A 20,763-nucleotide genomic window follows, 5' to 3' on the forward strand; every position below is an offset into this window, starting at 1 on the left:
AAGCGGTGAAATAGCGATGAATTAGCTGTTATAAGCGATTTCTGAAAAAACGCTTATAATCGATTATAAGCGGTTGTAAGATGTAATATAGCGTTTTCCTGACTCAATTTTAAAAGCGCTTATAAGCGCTTTATTTGCGCTTTACAAACAGCTAAATTGCACCCCAATTATAAGCGCTTATAATCGCTTATAAATGGTTCAAAAAAGCGCCTACGAATCGCTTATCCGGCCAACCGCTTATCCACCCGTTTTTGGCGCTAATCCTACTGGAACACCGCTTTCAAATCGCTCAGCGACGCTAGTAAGCGCTTAAAAGCGCTTATAAGCGCTTTTAAATTCAAAAAAGCGCTTTTTTGAATTATGACATCAATTATAGTCGATTATAAGCGATTTTTTTTGAACCGTTTATAATCGTAAAAAAAGCGATTGTAAACGGTTTTTTTTAAAAAAAGCGCCGAAAAAGCGCTCAATAAGCGATTATCGGCGACGATCATAAAATATCGTTTATGGAAACTTGCCAATAATTCAACAAATTGAATTTCAACCAACATTCGATTAGTTGAATTTAAAAGCTTAATGCTGACGAATTAACAAACTTAACGCAAAGCCCCGAATTTAATCCTGTTCGTTAAATAAATAAATAAATATAAACAACTAAAAAAGAAGACGAACTTTATTCAGCTCCTCAAAAGTTCCCCATCGCGAGTAGTCGCTAGGGCATGGGTTCGCTGCTAGCCACTCTTCGTTAACTGACTGATAGAAGTCCTCCTGTGCTCTCACCATACTTTTAAAAGTAGACGGGTGAGTCAATAGGATTTAATAAATCCAATATTTTTGTTCACAATTTTTGAACTTTCCATTCAAAATTTTAAAAGTTGAACCGATTGGTTAAACGTGATTGGACAGTGAATGATTGAAATACTATTATAGAAAGTATAGTGACCAACCGAATTATGAAACCACCGAGGCTTAGATAATCACCAAATTCTAATTATTATATTACAGATAATATGAGCATCGCAAAAAACAAGATTAGAAAAGTAGCCAAAATTGAAAATATAGCCATCATAAATTATAATCATTAATCACATCGTAAAAATAAGATTTAGAATTATTGAACAACATTTTCAATCAATTAACTGACAGCTGTTCTCGATAGTACCAAGTACCTAGTCGCCAAACTCATTTATTGTTTATCGTCTCTTTATATCACTTCTTCTGGACCCTGCTATACTTTTCCCTGGTTATTTCTCCGCAACCTTTTGTGCATCCTTTTGATATTTCTTCACATCTGTTTCTTCAAGCTTCAAATCTCACCTAGAAAAAGAAGATTTATACAATGTGACGAGGCAAATCTTACCCTTACCTGTCTTCCGTGATATTTTGCTGTTATTTTACCCTAATAAGACAAATTGGGAACACTGAGTGAGTGGTGCGGTTACTGGTTAGTGCAGTGATAGTGGTGATAAAATGATAAATTTAGGGCAGAGGACGGTATTTGATCCGTATTTAATTTTCAATGTACTACGATTTTATGTCCACCCAGGCAGGGTTTTAAATTAGGAGGAGGAAAAGAGCGAACCATTGTTTGTTTGAAACCAAACGGTGAAGGCTGGTACAATGTACAATGTACATGTACCAATTTTTCTTTCGATTTTAAAACAACGAAAGAAAACTTTTTAAAAAATAGTCTTTTTTAATGGGAGTTAGTGTTTCTTGGACTCCACTTTAGCTATCTCGCCCTGAACCTTGTCTTTCAGCTTTAAGCCTTTATCTTATATTATCTTATAATATGGTCTTAGCTGCAAGGACATATTTTGCCCTCTGTGCCCTAGAGTCTGTGTTTTTCTTGATTTAAAAAATCAATTAATACTTTCTTCCGATGTTTTCAATTTTACGCCATGAAAAACGTTACACAGCAGTACAAGTGTACAAATCTGATAGAACAAATATCGGGCTCTTAGAAATATTTCCTTTACCCTAATTGTATAACGTCGTGATCCCCATCTTCGTTTCACTTAGTGGTGTTAGGGTGGAAGTCACGATATAGCTGCGCACTTGTACGTGGTGGGCCTACAACGTGAGGCAATACCCTCATGAGTTTTTGTCCATATATTGTGTTCGCAAAGGTATGTTATAAAGTTATAATATATCTGATTAATTGTCTTAACAATTGGTCAATGTTCTCCTTGTTCCAAATCTCACCTAACAGATTAACTGCTAACTAACCTTATGCCTAACATATTTGACATTATATACATATTATTTTATTCCTCATCTTTGCCTTTGTTCTTAAGAGGGCCTCTATGTATCGTCTTCTGAATGTTTGCAGTTTTCCAGACATTGATTGGGGTGTCTAGTGTTTAACTTTATGTCTAGTGGTAAACTTATGTCTAGTGGTCTAAGTTTTTATGTCTAAGTTTTAGGGAAGTTTTTGGCTAACAATGTTACGTCAGCAGACGAGTGGGTTAAGAAATGCTTGTGAAAGTGGATTCCTGGAAACAAATTTTCCACTGTTCATGCTACCCTGATCATTATGAGCCTAACATATTTTGTTCGGTCTTCTGAAGTCCGTACCTACATTCGGAAGGCAGTGATTGGTTCCATATACAGGGTGTACCGTAGAAAGTGTGACTTTTTTCCACTTTAATAGTTTTTGACAGAATTAAACTTCACAGTTATTTTTAACTAAATTTTGTCAGAAATGTAGTTGAATTGATAAAAATAATAAAAAATATGGTTAATAGTGAAACACCTTCCAAAAAAAGCCACCCTTCCCAAAAATTAAATATTTGTCTGAAATTGACATTATTCATGGCTGAGGTCCAACATTTTCAAAATATAATAAAAACGTTTTAAAGACCTTCCTCAAAATTCTGCCTGGACAATCTCTTCTAAATGATCCCTAACACATATTTTGAAAGTTTCAGGGTGATTAATTAAAAAACAGTCGGAGAAAAAATATTTTTAGACTCGATTTTCACTACGCCAGATAAACTCGATTTTCACTACGCGTGATAGAAAATCGCTCGCACAATACAATTACTTATGAGCGCTGACCTTTGACCAGCGATAACTTCGGCTAGGAACAAAAATTTTGATAGGAACAAAAGCAAATGATAGATATTACTCTTAACTGTCAAAAATAGCTAAAATATTGATTTCGAAAATTTTTTTCTTGAGACCCCTAAATTACAGCAAGCTTAAGTTCCTAAATTAGCACCATAACAAAATAGCAATTTGTGAGAAATCAAAAATTGATGGGGACTTGAAATTTGGTATGCATAAAGAACGTGATATTTGGCCTTCGGATTCAAAGGAGAATGCGCAAATTTGGTCCTCAGATTTAAAGAAAAATGCACAATTAGATGTGGTAGGATGGAGGATCTTCATACTTCTAACGTCATTACCAATATTCGTACCAACTATTATCCTTCTGCACTTCTGTTTGGTAGGGACAGGAGGAACACAAAAACAAGACGTTAATGATGGAGATCTAATACGCACGGTGGAAGAAACGGTCCCAAACTTTGTAGCCAGAACCACTAAACTTGGACTGTTCGCTGCCGTTAGTATTTTCCAGGGCTGGCTTACAATCCTCCTTGTACCAGCCTTGATCCTCCTTGTACCAGCCTTAGTCTGAAATTGACATTATTCATGGCTGAGGTCCAACATTTTCAAAATATAATAAAAACGTTTTAAAGACCTTCCTCAAAATTCTGCCTGGACAATCTCTTCTAAATGATCCCTAACACATATTTTGAAAGTTTCAGGGTGATTAATTAAAAAACAGTCGGAGAAAAAATATTTTTAGACTCGATTTTCACTACGCCAGATAAACTCGATTTTCACTACGCGTGATAGAAAATCGCTCGCACAATACAATTACTTATGAGCGCTGACCTTTGACCAGCGATAACTTCGGCTAGGAACAAAAATTTTGATAGGAACAAAAGCAAATGATAGATATTACTCTTAACTGTCAAAAATAGCTAAAATATTGATTTCGAAAATTTTTTTCTTGAGACCCCTAAATTACAGCAAGCTTAAGTTCCTAAATTAGCACCATAACAAAATAGCAATTTGTGAGAAATCAAAAATTGATGGGGACTTGAAATTTGGTATGCATAAAGAACGTGATATTTGGCCTTCGGATTCAAAGGAGAATGCGCAAATTTGGTCCTCAGATTTAAAGAAAAATGCACAATTAGATGTGGTAGGATGGAGGATCTTCATACTTCTAACGTCATTACCAATATTCGTACCAACTATTATCCTTCTGCACTTCTGTTTGGTAGGGACAGGAGGAACACAAAAACAAGACGTTAATGATGGAGATCTAATACGCACGGTGGAAGAAACGGTCCCAAACTTTGTAGCCAGAACCACTAAACTTGGACTGTTCGCTGCCGTTAGTATTTTCCAGGGCTGGCTTACAATCCTCCTTGTACCAGCCTTGATGCAGACACTGAAACTTAAATATGCTGACCTGAACAGTGACTGCTTATTGACCGTGACCCGAGGGGAGGGACTTCTTCTAGTGGGCCTAGTCACATTCGCAGCTGTACCTGGCAAGTTATTCATGCACTTAATTAGGAAGAGGACCAGCTTCCGCACATCGCAGGCGGTACTCGCTGGCCTGACCGAGGGGGTTTTTGTATGGATGCTTTTAAAGGAGAGCCTTGCAGTAATCGTTACTACCAACTTCTTGATCAAGTTTTTGTTTGGGGTTAGAGACCAGGCTTACTGTTACGTTGTTGCTGACATGGGGTACTTTGGAACTAAGAGATTTGCTCTGGGCTCAAGTGTTTCAGTCGCTATGGGATTTTCCGGGGGAGTTGTTGGGATGGTCATGGCCTCTTTTGTACCTATATCTTATGTTTTAATCACCGCTATGGCACTTAGTGTCTTACAAATTCTGGTAGTACTCTTTATGACAGAAGTTCAGTTGTAGATATCGAAAAAAGGAAACCCAAGAAACCTATTAATCTGTTTAACAACGTCGATTTCTCGTGGAAAAATAGAATTTAAGGTTACTTTCAGGTTACTTTCGGGTTAATACCACGTTAATTCCGTTTGCAGAGTGCCTCATTTATCTTTATCCTAATCATAGTATGACCCCTGCGATAATCCACTATGTATCCGCCACCCACTAGAGACTGGTACCACGTACAATAAACTGGTGTCACGTAAAATAAAGCCAACTTAATTTGCTCCTTGTCCCTTCAATAACCCTTCCTGTCTAAGCTGTTTATATTATTAGTGGTTTCTCACTATTCGGTTCTTATAACACTGACCAAAAAGACATTTTCATTTTTCTTCTGCAGAATCATCCACACCATCTGACTTCTACTGATGTCTGGGACTTACGACCCCAGACGTAGCTTTAAACGACGTATAATTTAGTCTAAAAGTTGTATAGTATCGGAGTAAGAGACATTGTCGACTTAACGACCAATTTATTGTACACAACGGCAGAATACGAGTTAAAATTTAGAACATTTGGTCTGAGAGTGAAGACTGGGCCAGGATTATAATGATCAGTCGTATGCGACAATCGGTAAGACTGTAGACTATAGAGTTTATATCCAAGTCCAACAATCTTTCGGTTTGTTCCCGTATTACGAATTTCTGAAAACAATTCACTCTATGCGTCAATAATATCTCTCGAAAAGCGTCTATTAAATTTAAGTTGCTAATAATGTGATGAAGTCGTGTAGTGTTATTATGAGTCTCATTTGATTATTCTTTCAAGACAATTTCTGATGTTTTCTGCATAAACTTAGTGATGGAAATGTTCTAATGATAAATAAATAAACAATGAATAATTCGATTCCTTATTCACGACAAAGGTTATTTGGTACCTTGGTTTGTTCTTCCTGCATGATTTCAAATCACATTTTATTTGAATTTATAGGGTGAATGACTCAATGGAGACAAGTTCTTAAAACTATTGCGTACAGTAGATTACGGAAATCTACTATCTTACGAGACATATTTAAAAGGGACGAAAGTCGGTGGTTTTCCGAAAAAAAACCATATTTTCGGACTACTAAAATTTAGGTCCCCATAATTTTTCCCCAAAATTATTTTTCGCGTATTTTCTTTAATTATGACTTAGTCGATTTACTATCAATATAGTAAGTTATCAATATATATATATGATTCATCTAACAAATGAACACTAATATTACACTGGGGGAGAGAAACATCCCTGAACCAGAAGATCAAGAGGTTCAAGAAGAAATTGACTTGTAATTTTTCAAATTTCATATTTTATTTTATTGATTTTCTCAAATATTGGGTTTTATTTTTGTAAAATAAAGAAATGAAAAAAATCCGCAAATACCATGATTTAATTCGGGGTACGAAATGAGTTGGTTTTCGGCAAAAAATCCCATATTTTCGTTCCCAAATTATTTAGGTCACCAGAATTTCGTCGAGTATAAATATGTCTCGTAAGGTAACTAAAAGATATATTTTTTCGTATTGTATACACGAATAACAACGATCGTGTAGAGCTGATAATCTTTCTTTTGAGAATATACCTAGTGATTGAAAAGCAGCAGACATTATTTGTAAAATCCCACCGGCCACCACGATGTTAAGAATGCCATTAAATTAACGTAAGCGTAAAAATTTGTGGACTAATCTGACTACTCTGAATATTTACGGCGAAATCGTTGACAACTAAAATTAAATAAAGTATTAAGTAAGTGATTAGTAATGTACACCCAAATTTTCGCCAGAATTTAGAGTAAGTGTAACGTAAAAAAGTACATATAAAGGTAGGATTGTTCGCGACCATATTATCACGCATCGCTCCTCACCAGGTGATTATGTAGTATCTCATCGTCCGAAGTTGAGGCGGTAGGTAATATACGTGATGAATTTGAAATGAGTGATTGGCAGAAACATAATCGAATAATCTTGCACGAAGTGGATTACGGAAATCCACAAAAAAAAGATAGGTTATTTTTCGCATTGGATAAAGTAGCAGAGGGTTACAGCTGAACATATAATGTCCCTTCTAAAAATATACCTTGTGTTTGACAATCAGCAATAATTGTTTCTCATATCTTAATCGTGCCATTCAATTGACGCTAATGTAAAAAACGTTGGATTAATCTAATTTCATCGAATTGGCATATTATCAAGAAGGACAAGCGATTTATCATGATAATTTTAATCTGTGCAAAATCAATTTTTCTTTTTAAATCGCCATTTGTTTACTACTTAACAGTTAGCTGAAAAGTAAGCTAATATACACCATTTGGCCTACCTTACATACTACATTGCATAGGTAGGTAACAATTACATAAATCTGAAACATTCTAATTTTATTTCATGTTATACACTGTACACACCAACTTTCATCTTTAAAGTTCTCATTAAACCAGAATGGGAACTATTTTGATGATGAAATTATGGTAAACTGTTTTAGTTTTGGTTTTGGCTTTAGTGCGCACATTTTTATGAGAAAATTAGATTCGCTCGATACATAATACATTCATAGCACTTCAATATTTAAGCGAGGAATTAAGATAATCTCCGCGAATCATATTCCATGTTTTTACGATAGGGATCGTAATGATGGTCGTCACTTTGATTCACCAATTTGTAACTCAATAAACTAAGTAATAGTTTAATGTTTGATGAAGACTATTAGGCCCGAAATATCTATAATGTATTAAGTACTTAATTGAACTAAGAGCCAAGTAGTAGCCGAGTAGAATTGAAACACAGATTTCAAAATTTCGTAAAATTCTTGAACACAAACAAATATAACAGATTAATATTAACTTGTAACTGAATGAACTACATATTATGCATGCTCAACAAAAGAAAACTCGACCCAACACAATTATCACATAGTTTAACTGAAAATGATACCAAAGTCACTGCAATCTTATCTTGGGTGTCGGGATGATAAATACACATTCCGTAATTCAAATAGAATAGAATTCCAAAGACAATTTTATATTTTATCATAGATCATTCCAACAAAATAGTACGGTATATTATTTACAAGGTATTTTCTTAAATATTATTTTGAACGAAAACATTAAACTATCTCTCTGAAATTAATAAATACGTACATAATTTGTTAAAGTTGTCATGCATTCAAACAAGGAAACTCTCAAGAAAGACTTAAAATATTCATTAAACCGTTTCTGATAGGTGTACGGTCACAATTTATCGTTTAACTTGTAAGAAAGATATCATCATCTCATTCACAAGATCACAATATCTATGTCTACTCTGTACTACGCTTTTACAAATAAAGTTTGTGTTCACAAAAAAACCTCGTGAAGGTTACTGTTTGTAAACGTTGAACGTAATAACAAGGTAAAACTTTTCTCTTCTAAAGTTAGATGTAACAAATAACGCAACCATCTACTTAAAATGGCGTTGAGCGCAATTTTGATGTTTAAGCACATCCACTTTAAAATGAAGCTCATACTCCTTTTTATAAACTCATCTACTTTTATACTCAAAATAAACTATCAAGCTCTTCCCAACGTCTCTCGGACTGACAATTCTGTGCAATACGAAAACGTGGAAACGCTTAAAAACTTCTGTACATTTAAAAACTCAGTGTTTGTAAAGACTGTGATGGCGAGGGAACTGTTCACGTGACAGTCACATGTGTAGGGGGAGCAGGAGTGGAGACGACCGTGGTGTCCTTCATTACCTCGCTGTTGTAGGGAGACGAGGTGTAGGTAGTACCTCCGTTCGAGGAATCTTCTAGAACATCAACCTGCACAGAGTCTTCGTCCATCTCGATATCGACCTGTTGAACTCCTTCTGAATGCTGCATCGAATCCGAATGATGCATAACCTCCGAGTGTTGCATTCCTTCCGAATGCTGCATTCCTTCCGAATGCTGCATTCCCTCTGAGGTTTGCACTATCTGAATCTCTGTGCGCGGCACTCCGTTAGTCATCTGAGGGCTTGTAGCTGGTTCAGTATGGTTCCCATTTGCTGGAGCTGTATTGGGATCAGCAGACGTCTTCAGTATCTCCTGGTTAATACTGTTGATAACGTTCTGGATGTCGAAGGACTGCTGCTGTTGCTGGTGCTGGGCAAGAATGTGCTGCTGAAGCTGTTGCTGGTGTAGTTGCTGCTGTTGCAGCTGCTGTTGAAGGTTCAGTTCCCTAGCATGGTTCTCGCTCATGTCTCTGATTCGCTGTTTCAGCTCGTCGAGTGGATCGTCAGGTTTTCTTTGCTCAGTGCTGGTAGTCGCGTTGGTAATGGCCGCATCCAGAATACTCTGGTCAATAGGCGCTTCTTTTTTCTGGGTATGCACAGTGCTGATATGAAATTTCATGTGATCTTTCCTTCCGAACTTCTTACCACAATGCTCACACGTGAACCTCTTTATCTTCTGATGGATTGTCTCGTGATGACGTTTCAATGCACCGGGAGAACCGAAAGTTTTCTTGCAAATGTCACAGATAATCTTCTTGATGTAGCTGTGCCGTGTTGCTATGTGGCGCTCCATCTGGTAGGAGTACTGGAACATCTGGCCGCAATCCTTGCAGTTCAGCTTCTCTTTAGAGGAGCGACCCTTGGTGTGGGTGTGGGTATGGGTGGGTACAGCTGTTACAGCTACGTTCTGGGACACGTCAACTTCTTGGTGCTGCTTCATCAGCTGCTCGATGGGGAAGTAGTGGGACACTGGCAGAGGGTTAAACTGTTGCTGTTGGACTACTGGTGGCAGCTCTGTTTCTGGCTTGATGATGGTCTGCAGTTCCTGGGTCACAGCCGAGTTTACAGAAATAGCCTGAGATAAAGCGTTCACTGCCTCTTTGTTCTTAGGGGACGGATCGTTGAAAACATCAAACAGTGCTTTGACTTCATCCATGTAGTTTTTCAACTCGGACACTTGTTTCTCGAATTTCTGCACCTCACCTTGCTTTATCACACCGTTCTGTTGACCAGTCTCTCCCGGAGCCGGAGCAGCGGCAGGGCTGACTGTCATTCCTTCTTTCTGAGGAGTAGACTCAGGAGAAGTGGCGGGCTTCTCCTCTTGTCTGTTCAGATGAGCAGTAAGTTGAGCGGTTAGCGCTTGAGTAGCTTCAGGAGAGAGAGTACTGGTGCCAGGAGATTGTCTGTTAGTGACAGGAGTGGATACCAGGTTGGCAACAGGTGCAGAGGTGGGGGTGTAGAGGGGCAGTTGGGAGAGGGGTCCTTGAGTGATCTGAGAGAGGGGTCCTTGATTGATCTGAGAAAGGGGTCCTTGAGTGATCTGAGAGAGGTGTCCAGCAGAGCTGACAGGGAGCTGGGAGATGGGGCCGTTAGCTGCAGGGAGTTGAGACAAGGGACCGGGGGATAGAGAGGAGGGTGTTCCTACTCTGGAGGAGGAAGGGCTGCTCTGGTTCCCTTGACTGTTCATCTGTTTGAGCTGAAGTTGGATATTCTGGTTGATCTGGTTAACCCAGGCTGGGTTAGGTTGTTTGTCTCCGTTCTCTATAACCTGCTGTTTAGTTGGCGAACTCATCACCTCACTTTTAAACAACTGGTTAAGGGGCTTGGGTGCAAGTCTTCTCATCGGCTGCGTCTCCGCAACAGGGCGCGGTTTTAAAGAGTTGGCGCCCTGTTGTCCTGGAACAGCAGAGGATCCTTGTAACAACCTGTTGGCTTCTCCGATCAGGATGAAGTTCTTTACCACGTCCAAACAGGCTTGCTCGGTCTCGTGATAGAGTCTAGCCACTACCGGGGTGTCGGCGTTAAAGGAGGGACACACCTCGTACAGAGTCTTGAGAAGTCTCTCCAGTACGGAGGAGGACAGGAGCTGGCATAACACGTGCCATTTCAGCGTCTCTTCGTTTAAACGGAGTAACTGATCCATCCCTGGGACATGATGTGTTTAAGTTTTTAAATTTCATGTCGAAGTTATTATTAGATTATGTTTTAGAATAATTGTTGCAAAACATTGCATGTAAAAGATTATGTCGAATTTAATATTAAAGGAGTCTAGAAACAACCAAATTAAGTTTTAAAAAGCAAAGAAGGAGCTGATAGAATAAAACAGAATGTATATAAAGGAAAATAGCGTCTGATTAAATTTATTTGGGCTTAATCAATGTAAATCGGGGCCAAAGACCAACACAGTGTTCCAAACTAAAGAAAATAATCTGGATCAAATCAAAATGGCAGTAAAACGGGACGGGCACTGGATGGATATGTGACAATCAAGCTGACCTGCTGAGAACTGAAGGTAAGGATGACAGTGTTCGCTCTCCGACACTAAATCTGGAGCAACACTGTCAAATGTATCACCTGACCCAGTCCCAGCCAGGCTACGTTTGGTAAGCTGGAGATGTGTCATTGGTCACATGGAACACGTTACCGGGACTGTGTTATTAAAATGTATATTATATATATTACTTATGTTATACATGGGAGTATAATATAATTATAGGACGGTTAAAGTTTGAAACTAGGGAAAAGTCATCACCACATTTGGCGCACAGAGTATATGGTACCCTGAAAAGGTTCATTACAAACTCCCGTTTAAGCGGCATCTAATGCAGGGGAGGACCACCACCCCACTGTGGTACAGACGTGTAATTAGTGAGATATTATAACGTTTTGGTTAAGAGAGAGAGAGTGAGTTAGGAGGTGACCGATCTCTACTAAGGAGGATTATGACAGACAAACATTAAGACCGATCTGTATTATGCACGTGTACTACTACTACTACTATGTCGGAGCTAAGTCCGATCTACGCCAGAAAACCCCCTCCATATATCCCTGTCCCGCATCAGGGTTCGCAGTTCCTCTTTAGAGTTTGTCCCAACTTCCTTCAGTAACATAGACAAGTAGCTTTGTCTTGGTCGGCCTTGCTGTGCTCTACCGTGCGTAGGTTCCCATAAGACTAAATCACTGGCAAGTAGCTCAGGATGTCGGATGCAGTGTCCCGCCATTTTTAATCTCCTGCTTCGTAACTTGTTTGACAGCCTTGGGAGGCTACCATACAAAGTTATATTGCTGACCTTGTCCTTCCATGAGATACCCAGCACCATACGCAACATCTTTGTGTATGTCCCGTCCAAACTTTTCTCTTGAGCCTTTGTCAGTGTCCAGGTTTCTGATCCGTAGAGCAGTACTGATTCACAAGCCGCTATGAACAATCTAATCTTTAGGCTCTTTGAGAGTTTGGATTTCCAGATATCCTTCAGTCTATGTAGGGCACCCCACGCTTTTCCCTTTCTAACCCTTATCTCCCTATCTGTGCTCTCAATCCAGGAGCCTAAGTAGATGAAATCATCTACATTTTCTATGGCTTCCCCGGATCGACTTTGTAGGTCGCTAGATCGATCCTCCATATTCAGTGTCATGACCTTGGTCTTGCCTTCGTTTATGTGTAGTCCCACGCTTGCTGCCGCCGATTCTACTCTAAGCAGGAACTCGTTAGCCTTGTCCATGTCCTCAGATATAAGTGCTATATCATCTGCAAAGTCCACATCGGTGATGATCTTGGGCCCCACTCTTCTGCTTTTTCTACGTTCGAGGGTGAGTCCAAGTCGCTCCGCATCATCGCCTATGGCTTGCCTCATACAGTAGTCGATGACTATTGCAAAGAGGTAAGGTGCTAAGGTATCACCCTGTAACACACCTGCAAGTATCTCGAACAATTCAGTTTCTCCGTCTGGAGTTAGGACTTTGGCCATTGTCTTCTCGTACATGAGCCGTATAAGCTGCACGATTTTGACTGGAATGCCGTATGCACGTGTGTATGTTTAATCAGCAAATATTTAAATAACTCATATAATATAGGAAACATTAATGCATTAAATGAAACAAAATAAAATGTTATGTTGACCGTTGAGGAATATAACAAAGAGGAAAGTCTGGCCTGGTAAAGAAACAGAACGAAACATTAACCCATTATTGAGACATGCAGACAGTTGTTTCTGGTGGTGGGGAAGCAGCACACTGCCCTGCACTGGTTGTGTAATGTCCGAACCAGTGGAGCTGTACTACCAATGCTAGACACACATTAACCACAGACCGACAGATTAAATATAGCCTGGTTTTATTGAGGAGAACCAATGAATTACTGCGTACCGTCCGTTATTGGACTTATAATTAGTTGCATGATGGGTATAAATCTTGAGCGTTTCCTCCAACATTAGATCTCGGAGGTGGATGCAAATTAAGTTGGACCACACACACAAGGTGCTAGATGATAAACCTGACCAGTGCAGCACTACAGATATATAATCTAATGTGATGAGCCAGCGAGAGAGAGAGAGAGAGAGAGAGGTGTTGTGGCGGCCTCTCATAAAAGACCATTTCACCACAGCAATAATTACAGAGTATCGAGAATAGTACTGACAATTGATGCAGGGACAATGATGAACTGACGTGTGGCCTCTTAACTCCGGTCAAGCGGTGGAAGAAACTGTTTTCAGTTCTTCTCCTCGAACAAAGAGCAAAACTTTCCGTTACAATAGCTCATTAAATGAGAAAATCAACGCGCATTAAATTCCATCATGAACTTGGAGTTTGAGTAAGAGTTCAGTTGTTGTCGGTGAAGTAAGGATCGTTTCCTGGGTGTGGGATGGAACACTTGCTTGAGTAGCGACACGTATCACGTGACTAGTCAGTCACGTGATACACAACTTGAAGTGAATCATTGAGACGGGAAATGAGTAATTAATTAACTAATTTATTGGAATGGTGCTTTAAATAGTGGAAACTTGTCCCGCAACATGGAATAAGTGGCCAGGTACAGTAAGAAGGCGGAAGAAAGTACCTAGCGGGTGGCTGGCAAGTTTTCAGAGTTACCCTTTAAACTGGCTTACTGACTCACCTACCCCACTTGGCACACCAATTATAGCGGTGATAGTCGTGATGGTGTGCTACATAATCGCCTGTATTATATGCATGTAGCTCAAGGAATATTTGAAGCATGAAGTTTGCTATAAAAACATAAACATTTGATAAACATCAGGATAAACATTGCAAGTGCCACAAAAAACTGACTTTCAATAGTTCTCAGAGAAAGAGCAGTCAATCAGTCATAACGCACCCACTGCAACAGGCACGACATTTAATGAAAATATCCAAAAAAATCACCCGTTTTAGACAGCTCGGCAATTGGAACGTGTTCCGAGAATAATTGTAATGCAATTAAACCCTGATGGTCAGTTCCGGAGAGGTGGCTAAAATAAAACCTAGGCCTGATAACCATGATAATATTATAATGCTAACCTATATCGGGAAAATGGGGCCTGCTCCAGGGGCACAAATCGTAAATAGAACAGCAACTGATAATCAGATTTGTGGGACGGTTAAAAGAGGTGCTGACTGAGGCAGGAATACTAGGAATAGGGCGGCTGTACACCGTATACACGTTGGTACTTGACATGCTAGGCGTTACGTTAGCGTGCTCGACAACAAAGTAACGGATTCTAAGCTTGAGCGCATTCACTCAAGCTGGAGAATTAAGACTCTCTCTCTGCTCTCTCTCTCTCTCTGACTCGACTCGTTCCTTTTCTTAACACATCGGAAACTTTCTTAATTTCAAAAACTCCTTGTGACAACTCATAGTCTGTAACACCAAACACAAAGGCAGTAAACTTACAAAACAAAGAAAACCAGACCTCCACCCCGGTGAGCTGACTGTTGGTTCGGATTGAAAAGATGAAGTATATAATTAAGTATATAATATACGCCGTGTGTGTGCTCGTCTGACGGAGAGAAAAACACCACACTTTTCTAAAGGGGTGTGAATTAAGGACAGCATTTCAAAAAGGTAAGGCTTAAAGAAAGGAGGGTTAGTGATTGGAGCTTGCAGGTGTTCCATGAGGTTTAGTAATTTTGTAAAAGGAGCGAGTACTTCTCACTACACATTGTACCAAACACAATGTGTTAAACAATATTTATATATAGTATATTATATAATATATTTGAAAAGAGCAGGTCTCAGCTGATAATAATAAAGGGAAAATATAGCTCGTTCGATAGAACTATTTATCGTTAGGTATGGTCTCTGGGAGGAGGTAAATGGCTAAATTTCCTCTGCGGAACAGACAGAGAAGTTGGAAATGTGACCAAGCTCAGATAGGCCGCATCTAAATAATGCCGGTTTAGTGTAGGCTATACCAAACGGATTAATAGAACGACTAATTCCCGGCGCTAAAGTAAAGTACTTGCAAATTACTCGGGCTGCTCCGGAGAAATGAGAACTGTGTGAGAGGGATCATATCGAGAGATAGAGAAAAGACAAAACCAGCAGTGATGAGGGGAGACTGGGAAATGAACGCACTGTGGGAGAGATAGGATTATAGAACAGCATGGTAGTACAGGTGTAGTTACATGGTTGGGGAGGCCCAGGCCGCACGAGGGAAGGGTGCCAATCATTAACCATTTGGGTACAGGTATCGGGTAACAGGGGGTAGTAACCAGGCTCCCCACATGTATTTCACACCTTACCTTGCTCCCGTGTGTTTATATGCTTGGTAACGGGGCACTCAAATTGAAGAGGTTTTAAAACACACGTCTTACAGATCGGGGGGGGGGGGGGGTCTGGTTTTCTAACCCAGGATTGTGCGCTACAACCAGAAAACCTAGCTGATACACAAGGTGAAAGGTACAAATAGTTCCAGACTGGGGTATAGCATGATCAACACTACAATAGGAGCAAAAAGGGAGTACATGTCATATATAGAGCTGGCAGCAAGGGAAGAAGGCGAGGTGAGCGGCCAGTCTTATATATATGAGAGACATTAAATGGAATTAGGGTGGTATGGTTCATTGACACCTCTGTTGAATAGCCTCTGGTGGTACTACCGATCTGCTGGGCAGACACGTCGACACGACCCACAGAACCAGCCGAGCCCGTCTCTCTCTCTCCCTCTTATAAGGGTATCATCCCAGTCGTCGATTTAGTGATTTACCTTTCAGCATCAGGCTGACAAGGTACCGTATTAAAATATAACAGCCTGTATTATATGTAGTACGTAACCAAGTCAGTATGTTACGCAAACATTCGGTAAAATATTAAAAGTTAAACGTGACCGTGGCACTAAATTGTTACTGCAAATCAGACCAAATGTGGCACACCAAAAAGCTGTTCGATGGAAAGTCCTACAACTTCGTTGGGTGAACATATTGATCCCAGAAAAACGTTTAGGTCACGTGTGAAGAAGAAAGGGTTGCAGTTGGAGGAGAGGGCGAGAGGGGCCGCGTGATTGGTTGCGAATTGCCGGGGTTTGTTAATTAAGTTGATGACTCCCTCTCCCGCTGTGACCCTGGGTAAGGACCTCCCGGACAGCTATCCTCCTGCCAGTCCAGCTGCTCTTCGTGTTAACTAGCTCTCTCTCCATCACCTTTTCAGAGAGAGCCACTCTCCCTGGAGAACAGCTCCACCACTCAGATACCTCCTGGCACTCACGTGACCGGAATAATAAACCAATCAGCCCACAGGAACTTATCACGTGACTTAAATTATCGACCAATCACCACATTGGAGGACACCCCGTGACCAATCAGCACAGAGGAATTCAACATGAACAGGGACAATCAATGAATAAAGGGGCCCAAACTCACGAATCAAGAATCGGCAATCCTAGGTTGGAAACTGAGAACAAAATGGTAGCTAGATAACAGGTGAGGGAGGCCACATGTGGGTTATTATAGTCGCAGGTACCAGGCACACAACCATTTACTGCCTTCCCAGCCTTCCAGGGGACCCGAATTGAAAACTATTTGGATTGTAACAAGCAAATAGAAAGGTGTGCACTGAATGAAAATTGATACACGCTCTTTCTTAGTTGGTAAACCCTGTATATAACGCAAGCTTCATAAACAAGGAAACCTCAACATTCGGTGCCTAGCACACGGTTCACATACGATCTATTGAAAAGGTCCAGCGTAAAAATGCCAGTTCTCATTTTTAACTTATCCTAACAAGAATAAATCTGCCCATAAACAACAGCTCAGATAAGCATTGTTCGGGTAAGAAGGAAACGACAGTACACAGTATAGGGTCTAGCAAGGCAAATACAGAGCTGGGATGAAGCATGAAAAGTCTCCCTTGGCTAACGAGAAATAGCGTGCTGAGAGTGAAAGACTGCTACCAAACTCTGTAATACCAGCGAGAAGCAGCCTGAGCCGCGAGGGGGAAGCTTTTATACTATAAATAGAACGTTACCGGCACTATGGAACACATTAATATGAAGAGCAAACCTTCGCTTCCCAACCAATCGGTTCCCCATATATAATGGGAAAATCTTTTGCCCTGCTAGCACTTTCTACACCAGTCACCTGTAACGCCCTGCCTTCCCGATCTATTAACAGAATATTGTATTTGACTGAATTTTTAAGTTGGTCCCAGCTGCCATTTATAAGTAAAATCACGGTCGTAAATCGTATAATTGCATTCTCTCGTTCAATCCAGTTTCAAAGTGATTTCAATGTATTGTTCCGCGGAGCATCACAAATTAGCAGGTAGAGAGAGAGCATCACTTAAACATTTGAACGTGAAAGTGCGATAAATGTGGAAGTAATGTGGAAGGAAAACTGGGGCAAACAATATAAAAGAAATGCAACTCTAAGTTCCCATACCACGTTTCCATGAAATTCATGTTATATGCATATTACCAAACCTAATAGATTTGCAAATACATTAGCGCCGGGCCTGTAACCCAGATATTTGCAAGCAACACCTTATGGTTACTCAAAGGTAATGTCAGTTCCCAACAATCGCTCTTCAGATACTCCGCCTCTTGCAGACCAGGGTGGGAGAGTGGGCAGCCCCATTCACGTCATATCTCCGGAGACGGTGAGGGAGCCGCCCTAATAATTTACTGTTCCTCGTAAGGTTGTCGCTGAGAAATAAGGTGGCACCTAACGAACGATAAACACCTTAGGTACTCGGTAGTTCTAACGAACTAACATAAGAGAATACAGCTATACGTCCCGGCAACCTGAACAGTGCAAATAATACGCCAAAATAATACGTCGTGACAGTGACATGTATAAAGCTGAAAGTTTAGAGTCAGAATCAAGCACAAAATCGCCACAAGCCTCACGAAGAGAGAGATGAGAATTCTTGATAGACGCTATACAAATCAAATATTTAGTAGCTAAATCCGTAGTCTCATGACAAGCACCATCTCGCTGGCTGATAAAGCAAAGCGTTCCAGGGTGCATGTTTGAAGTGCAGCTGTGCGATCACGTGACCTCCGCTAGGACCACGAGACAGGACCACGTGGGTACACGTGACCTTTCTCACCACCAGGATTGGAGAGGGCCCGCCCGGCTAGCTTGTGAGTAGCATGCTCTCACTCACACGCACCACCATGAAAAACTCTGTCCCATTGTCCACATATATGTTTACAAATTTGTTTTGGCAATTCGTTACCTTGGAAACGGCCTTGTCTTGTCGTTCAATCAGTTTGTCGCTCGGTGGGCGTGGCTCCAGCCACAGCAACGGAACTGTCTGCACTAAAACGGTTGACGATAGGGCCCAGAACACGGAACAGCGTTTAAATGGAACTATCAAGGAGCGGAGATTCTAGAAACAACTTTAAAATCGTGATGAGTCATATTTTGTTGTGGTGATGGAGGAGCAGCTCCATCAGGGCAAAGTTTAAAATGGAGCTCGCCATGTTCTCACTCGTCAGCCATCAGATCACCACTGCTTGTTGAGAGAAATTAAAACAAAGACCAGTCTAGCTGCTGCTTTTACCGGATTGTTTAACGCGGGCACCTGATAAAATCTAACTACCAATCATATCAGCTGAGCCGTTCGTCACAATCCATGTCATTTTGCTGACGAATTGCGAGGGTTTAAAAGAAACAAGCGTGAGATGGAGCACCGTTTGAGAATCTTTAAATTAACCCGATTATTAAATTAACCTGAATCCTAAACCGATCACCACACACAGTGAATGCGGTGTACCTGTTAGTGCCTGTTGAGTAATCCATTAGTAGCCACGTTGGACCTCATCTGATTTCTGACCTTGTCTGTCATTAATCCTTTATACCATTTCAATCTATAATCGAAGCAGCCCAGACAACAATGCTTGAAATAGACTTGTGTAACGCCACCTACTGTCCTGAAAACTAGAGCTTGGGAAAAATCAAGCTTAAGCTTTTAATTATACTTAAAAATCCTGTGAATAATAACCAACATCTGCCCCTATGACTTATCACACGTCTTACTAATCAGCAATCAGTACCAGGATATATCACATGACACATCACGTGTCAAGACAGTTCACTGTTCACTACCACAACCAGGAGCTGGAGGGATATTTTTCTACGAGATAAGGCACTAAAAAGAAAACACTAACGACGGAGAAAGGTTGAGAGTCGGGGTGCGATATTTCTCCTTGCTCTGGTAGGATCTGACTAATTAGAGAGAGGGCTCCTAAAAACACCTGCTGTCCGAGCTTGTCGTATCTGGTACTTTCTCTAACCCTCCTCCCCCTCCTCTCATTTCTCATTGTTACGGCCCCTCCCTTTCTCCCTTTTGTTTCGTACTCCCTTCCCCACTGTCCAGTAACCTGAACCATTTGGGAGAAGTGCACCTGTCACGTGACACGTGGCGATAGTACGTGGTAGAATTTGATATGTGGCGGATTTGCACCGTGCCAAATCAACTCAGTTGGTTTGGCAGTAGTTACCAACTGTTAATAAAACAGTTACCTTGCACCACGACATGGATGAGCGATTTAACTTTATTTATAGTGAAACATGGCGGAAGTATATATTTTCGATTGAACATGCATATTATATAGTATATAAATATTCAAGACAGAGATTGTCCAATTGTAATTTCTATTACCGATCACCAGGCTGGAGAGAAAACTAATCTAAAATTGGAAATGACCTTATAAAATGAAGAGCAAGCAGGCAACAACAAGCAAGGGCTGGGCAGCGTTAGAAATAAAGAAAGAACAACCAAAGACAGGCTGGTTAGATAACACAGCGAGGTGGTTGGTAACAAAGGTCCGGCACCAGGAAGTTAAACATATTGTCTAGTTCAAGTGTTGCCTCAGTACATGGGACTTATACTGACATTTCTAAGTGGTTACCTCATGCCCGTGGTAGGGGCACGAGCTCCATTGGTTACAAGGTTAACTGAGAGGGAGCTTACCAGGTCACACTGGGCGTTAGAAAAGAGAGAAAGAGAGAGAGTGAGCTTACAAAAAACAAATATTTTTAGCTGGCGAGAACTAAAGCTGGAGAGAGTGAGCTATGAGAGAGCAGTTTGGTGAGGTTATCACGTGACACATGCGACCACGGTACGGTTAAATGTCAAACTACTAATGATGCTCGGCACTCTCTCACCTACCAAAGCCTCATATGTACCTTTCACATTTTTGGGGGAGAATAAGTACAGAGATTTTAATAATGCAGTGTGGCAGGGGGTGGTATAGACTCACGCGACCGGTGGAGACTGACTGGAATGCAGGCGGCTGGGGATCAGGAGTGAAGCTACTGTTTCTGAAAGAGAGAAAAACTCGCCCCATTACAGAGGATACTTATTCGATGAGGAACCACTCTACTAAACATAATGCCTCCCCACCACCCTCATCTGTGTATAGTAACCCCACTAATAAGAAGCTCGTTCTTCAACTCAAAACAAAAGAAGGTAAACAAAGGCTCCACAGTATTTCTTCACTCAAAAATTTGTAATTAACCAAGGTGCGACTTAAATCAATCTTGGCACTCATCCAAGGTTTAACTCTGAATAGATTTGGTAGAGGTCCTATGCGATGATTCAAAGAAATCAAA

General features: G+C 40.5%; 2 protein-coding genes across 2 annotated transcripts in view; both read right to left on the reverse strand.

The window, feature by feature from the left end:
- Positions 1-20,763, reverse strand: part of LOC134815236 (phosphatidylinositol-3-phosphatase SAC1-like) — a 61,055-nt gene that overhangs the window by 18,728 nt on the left and 21,564 nt on the right. The gene's annotated exons all lie outside the window — the stretch shown is intronic.
- On the reverse strand, positions 7,757-10,855 carry LOC134815235 (transcription factor Sp2-like). The gene has a single exon (XM_063823749.1). The coding sequence runs from the start codon at positions 10,853-10,855 to the stop codon at positions 8,633-8,635; it is 2,223 nt and encodes a 740-aa protein (XP_063679819.1). The 3' UTR covers positions 7,757-8,632.

This window comes from Bolinopsis microptera, chromosome 5, assembly GCF_026151205.1.
Source record: "Bolinopsis microptera isolate Bmic1 chromosome 5, MBARI_Bmic_1.0, whole genome shotgun sequence".
Classification (NCBI taxonomy): domain Eukaryota; kingdom Metazoa; phylum Ctenophora; class Tentaculata; order Lobata; family Bolinopsidae; genus Bolinopsis; species Bolinopsis microptera.

Bases quoted from the DNA above. Each gene is read 5' to 3' on its own strand.
- LOC134815235 (XM_063823749.1), bottom strand. From the start codon at position 10,855: ATGGATCAGTTACTCCGTTTAAACGAAGAGACGCTGAAATGGCACGTG.